The 5,578-nt window shown below is 54.4% G+C and overlaps 1 protein-coding gene across 1 annotated transcript; it reads right to left on the bottom strand.

Moving 5' to 3' along the window:
- Positions 1-614: 614 nt before the first annotated feature.
- On the bottom strand, positions 615-5,246 carry CPA1 (carboxypeptidase A1 (pancreatic)). The gene is made up of 11 exons (XM_010188336.1): positions 5,182-5,246; positions 4,446-4,527; positions 3,166-3,300; positions 2,915-3,013; positions 2,344-2,445; positions 2,164-2,265; positions 1,925-2,035; positions 1,641-1,731; positions 1,295-1,494; positions 890-974; positions 615-802 (listed from the first exon to the last, which is right to left on the bottom strand). The coding sequence occupies exons 1-11, from the start codon at positions 5,244-5,246 to the stop codon at positions 615-617; spliced, it is 1,260 nt and encodes a 419-aa protein (XP_010186638.1).
- Between the last annotated feature and the right edge of the window lie 332 nt (positions 5,247-5,578).

A 5,578-nucleotide genomic window follows, 5' to 3' on the forward strand; every position in this document is an offset into this window, starting at 1 on the left:
GTCCCAGGAACCGGACGGGGCCGTCGGGTGAGTCACCGGCCAGCAGGGAGGTGCAAAAATCCCACCGCCCACGGAGCCGGCTGCGGCTCAGAGCTGCGACTCTGAAAAGGGCAAAATTGGGTTGAGAAGGTGCAACATGAAGGTTTTCACACTGGGGGCTCAGTGAAATGGGGATCTAAACTGTGGCCATGTTGGAGGTGGGGGAATTGGTTTGAAATTTGGTGTAGGACGCGGGTCAGAGCGGGTGGTGGTCATCCCAGGTGGCTAAAATAAAATAGCAAATGGTCTAAAATGGTAGTAATGGTCCTGAGGGTGCCCAGTGTCCCCCTTCCCAGCCCCTGGAGTGGGGATGATGGGGCAACACTGCCCAAAAACCCCACAAATTTGGGTTTGGTTGCCCCAAAACCCACCCATCCCCTCCCAGGTTGGCTCTAAAGAGTTGGGACTCGTAAAGCCAAAGCCATGGGGAGGGGTGAATAAAAATACATAGGCCTGGGAATGCTTTTTTGCCATATTTTTTTTGAAGTTTAGCATGAAAAAAAACCCAAAGCTTTTGGCCTTAAACAATAAGGAGTCTCAGGGATTATTTATTGAGATGAGGGGATGCCATGGGGTCAGTAGGGATGCTCCAGGACGTGGACCATGATGTCCAGCAGCGCCGGCCAGGTTTCGGTAGCGGTGGGGATGATCTGGGTGCTGGGCAGGAGGAAGCCGTAGCGCCCTGTGTCCCTCAGCTCGAAGGTGAAGGAATATTTCACCCTGTTGTCGTAGGCCCAGTCGATGGTGGTGCCGTCTGCCAAATCTGGGGGGAGAAGAAGGGGAGATGTGACCCTCAATGCTGAGCATTGGGGGTGGACACCTCACTGAGGGATGGGGAAGGTGCACTTACAGATGGTGTTCACGATGCTGCCGTAGGTGTATTTTGTCCCATACACGGCGGCCAAGTCGGTCACTGCCTTTTTAGCCAGTTCGTTCTGCAAGGGAGAGGCCCAAAAAGTGGTGAGACCTGGTGGATCCAGGCTTTGGGACAGCAGAAACCCAGGGACGGTGGAGTCTAGAGACCAGCATCATTTCCCACTCCCTCTACTCTTGCTTTTCCCTAAAATATCCTTAATTTTGGATGGATGGGAGGTACATTTTGCAATCGCCCTCCTCCAAGAACCAGGTGATGGGCTTCAATGTGCAGGTTGCATCTAACAAGAGGAGCAAGGAGGGTCCTGGGATGGTCCAACCCCACTCTTCCAGCAAAACTGGCAGTTGCAGCCCCATGTCTATGTTTTTGGGGCCATCTCACCAGTTCCTGGTGGTCGGGTGCGGGTGCTGTCTTGTAGCCATAGGGGTGAAGCAGCATCTGGGAGTAGCTGTGGATGGAGATGACCGATTTCACGTTCCCATGGCCAAGGATGAAGTCCACGATGGCTTTCACCTCCTTTTCGGATTGGGGGTAGGGGCCACGATAGGTCTCAGAGCAGGGATTGCTGCTGGATCCAGAGCCTGGGACGCAGTGGATGAGGCACCATGAAGAGACATTGCCCTGGGGAAGGGCTTCCAGCCCCCACGTTTCTCCCCTCTAGAGGAAGCTTTGATGCTTTGAAGCACGAGCGATGCCCAATATGGGGACCTGGTGACCCAGCTCTCACCTCCAAAGCCGACGTCCCAGTTTCGGTTGGGGTCCACGCCGACGCAACTGGAGCCGGCGTTGATGGACCTCGTCTTGCGCCACAGGCGGTTCTAGAAGCAGATAGGAATGAGACCATGGAGAAGAGAATCCCCTTTCCATGGGGACAAATGATGCTCCCCAGCCCAAGCATCTCCAAGGATGAGAGGAAAGCACCTCTACACACTCACCATCCCACATGGGGACATCCCTCCCCACCCAAAAACCATGGCCAGCCATGGGATAAGTCCCTCCTGCAGCACGTACGGAGCTGTGGGTGAAGGCAAAGCCGTCAGGGTTGGTGACGATCTCGAAGAAGATGTCCATGCTGTCCAGGATGGCAGTGATGGAGGGGTCCTGGCCGTACTCCTCAGCGATCTGCATGGGGAGAGGAGCAGGTGCTGCCTCGGTGCCCCATGGGGATGAGGGATGTGACCGAGCGGCACCACAGGGAGGTGTCAAAAAAGGGCTGGGGTGAGAATTTGGGTCCCAGGACACACGGTTACCTTGTTGGCCGTCCAGATGCCGGTGGCTTGGGTGATCCATTCCCGTGAGTGGATGCCGGTGTCCAACCAGATGGCCGGCCGATTCGATCCCCCGGTGCTGAACTGTACGGAGAGGGGATGGATTTCAGCCCCGTGCCCTCCTGGAGCTGGGCAAGGTGAGTTTGCTCCCCCTGTACCCACCTTTAGGACGTACAGGGGCCTGTTCTCGTAGCTCTGCCCAATCTGGATCTTGCTAACCAGGCTGGGATGGTTGTCTACCAGCGTGTCCATCCAGCCGTAGATCTGGAAGGAGAAGCTGCTGGGTTAGGAGGCTCACCTTGGCTTTCTTTTGGGATTTTAGGGTCTGCAGGACCAGATAAAACATGCAGAGCTTCCCTGGAGAAGATCTTCCCAGGGAGATGCACATCACGAAGGCTTTGCAAAAGCAGAATGAATAGTAGGGAGGGAAAAACCCTCTGAGATCCCCCCAGTACCTTCCCAGCCTCCATCAGCCACCCCTTGGGCTCCAAGCACGGAGTTTGACCCCGAAAATGAAGTCGAAGATGTCTTTTAGTGAGGTGGGGAGGTGCCAGAAGAGGCCATGGTGCACATGGAGGGATGTGGGGTCTCCTGGCTCAGCTAAAACCTCCATCCAAGGAGGAGAAGATGTGTCCTGGGGACGTTTTGCTGCCACCATGAACGTCACCGTGTGGATGCACAGACTTAGCATGACCCCGGTAAGACGAAGTGAACGCTCTGCAGAGCAAAATACCTCATCTATGGTGTGGTAGGAGGCAAAATCAAACGTGTTGGTGCTTCTCTCTATCCTCCTGGACTTCATCATGGTTTTCTTTTCCTCATCCAATAATTCCTGTTTAGGATTAAAAAAAAAACAAACCCAAAAAAACCCCATCAAACAGGCTGGAAGAAGCAGGGATATGGGTTTTTCTTCCCTATCCTCATGGTTTCCAAGTTTTTTGGACCTCCTCTTGGAGCTGAACTGCTCCCCGCCATAGCCCTTACCTGCACATCCTCGATCATGATGCTGTAGGAAATGCTGTTGGACTCCAGGAAGATTTTGACTGCTTGGAGGCTGGCGAAGGGCACCCGCAGGTCGATTGGGTGGCGGGGGCTGGTGGGGTGACGCCAAAAGTCAACCTGGTGTGGGGGAAAGGAGAGAGCTCGACCCTGTCCTGTGCTGGTGCTCATCTGCTGAGCTCCCTGGCACCGAAAAGGGTCTCATTGAAGGGTTCTGAAAGGCCTTTGGACAAGTTTTGGGACACATAATGAAACATGGTTTAGCCACGTTGGTTTTTGGCTACAAATGTCCCTTTGAATGATGAGTATTTGTGGTTTGAGCAGATGCTGCATTGCTGCATGCCCATTTTCCTCTATAATTCGATAGAGTTAACTCCTTCCATCAGGTTTGTGGTGCAGATCCTGTTCCCCACCACCCATCTCTCTCCTACTGCTTGATTTTTTCACTAGGATTCACTCCACATGGAAGCACCCAGGGCAAATGCAGTAGGAGCTGAATTATATTGTAATTCAAGCCAAAAAAATATGCAATGACACTTTAGATCTGAATGCTCAGCCTGGGAACAGCGATGCTGCCGTGGCTGAGGCGTTCCTACTGCATCCGAAATGGGATGGCTTGAGGTATTTACACCGTTATAAATTATATGTATCCAAATATATCCATATATATGACCACAGCTGCAATCTTGTGTCCAGTGCTGGGCCCTCAGCTCAAGAAGGACAGGAACTGCTTGAAAGAGTCCAGCAGGGCCACAAAGATGATCAAGGGAACACTGTGGAGCATCTCCTGCTGAGGAGCGGCTGAGGGAGCTGGGGCTCTTGAGCTTGGAGCAGAGGAGCCTGAGGGGTGCCTTCATTCCTGGGGATCAATTTGGAAAGGGCGAGTGTCAGGAGGAAGGAGCCAGGCTCTGCTCTGGGATGTCCAGTGCCAGGACAAGGGGCAATGGTCCCAAGCTGGAGCACAGGAGGTTCAAGCTGAAGATGAGGCCAAACTTTGTGAGTGTGAGGGTGCAGAGCATGGCCCAGGCTGCCCAGAGAGGTTGTGGAGTCTCCTTGTGTGGAGACACCCAAAGCCCTGAGGTGTTCCTGTGTGACTGCTCTGGTGATCCTGCTCTGGCAGGGTTTGGACTCGGGGAGCTTTCCAGGTCCCTTCTAACCCCTCATATTCTGTGATTCTGTGAAAATGGGAAGGAGAAATGGGCCCTGTATGACATAGAGGTCCCTGTTTTAGACCGAGGGATGCTCGTGGCCCCATCACAGCTCACCTGCAGCTCTTCCTGCTCCTCCAGCATCCTGAGCAGAGTGATCTGCTCCTCATCCCTGGCCGTGATGCGGAGGACCTGGTCCCTGCAGGGAGGCAGAGCCGTCAGCACATGTGGGAGGGGTTGCAGAAAGGGGGGAAGGAGCTGAGCCTCCAGCGCTGACGTGGCCCCACCACAGGCAGGGTGGAGGCTGCGGGAGGTCTGCACTGGCTCGGTGGGTTGGGAAGGGCATCAGATGTTGGGGGTTTGGTGTCGGGAGTGAAAAATGCAGGTTCAGAACAGCCACAATGGGAAAAGGACCAAGGGCCAGAGAGACCGAGGTGGTCTCGATCCTCCCTTTGACCATGAGAGCTCCCAAAATGTTAGGAAATATCTAATCTATTGTTCTGTCTGTATCTATTTCTTAGGTATTTTTTAACACAGCCTCTACTCCAGCCTGGCTGGGTTTCCCCAGGAAATGCCCTCCTTCTCTGGCAATAAGGTTTCCCCCATTTTGGGTCAGTCCTTCACCTAGCAAAGTACCTGGGAGTTCTGTCCCCAAAACCCCCATCCAAAACTGGGGTGAAACCACATCTTTCCCAGTGTCCACACAGCAAAAGCCGCCGGATTTCCCTCCTTTGGGGCATCACCCTTCTCATTGACCCCAAAGACGAGCTGACAGGGCCGGATACCTCTCACCCCAGTCCCTGTCCCCAACCAGGGTCTCTCCACAACCCCCCTTGCTTTCGGCAGGACTCACCCCACGAACAGCTGCTCGCTGCAGGCGGCTGCCACGAGGGCAGCGAAAACCAGGAGGATCTTCATGGTGAGCAGACGTAGATGAGCCTCAGCCCCCAAGGGCTTATAGAGCCCCCCTATATAATGCTCCGAGGGCACTTGTGGCCCTTTTCACCAAGGCCACATCTGTTGTCCCCGCGGAGCCAGCGGCGACAAACAGATAAGCCAGGAACGGCTGCTGGGGAGCCCAAATGTTTGCTTTTATTTGGCAAAGTCAATAAAAAAGCGGCCAAATTAGGGAGGATCTGATAACATCCTCCTCGGCGCTTGGCGGCCGGGGGGAATGCGTGCCCGTGCACGCAGCTCGGTGCCAGTAGGTGACACGGTCACAGTCACCACCCAACCCACGGGCATGGGAC

This window comes from Mesitornis unicolor, unplaced genomic scaffold (assembly GCF_000695765.1).
Source record: "Mesitornis unicolor isolate BGI_N332 unplaced genomic scaffold, ASM69576v1 scaffold14877, whole genome shotgun sequence".
NCBI classification, from domain to species: domain Eukaryota; kingdom Metazoa; phylum Chordata; class Aves; order Mesitornithiformes; family Mesitornithidae; genus Mesitornis; species Mesitornis unicolor.

Coding starts and splice junctions, on each gene's coding strand:
- CPA1 (XM_010188336.1), bottom strand. CDS start 5,246: ATGAAGATCCTCCTGGTTTTCGCTGCCCTCGTGGCAGCCGCCTGCAGC. Junction 1,495..1,640: donor CTGGGACGTCGGCTTTGGAG/GTGAGAGCTGGG, acceptor ACTGCGTCCCAG/GCTCTGGATCCAGCAGCAAT. Junction 803..889: donor CAGCATCGTGAACACCATCT/GTAAGTGCACCT, acceptor TTCTCCCCCCAG/ATTTGGCAGACGGCACCACC.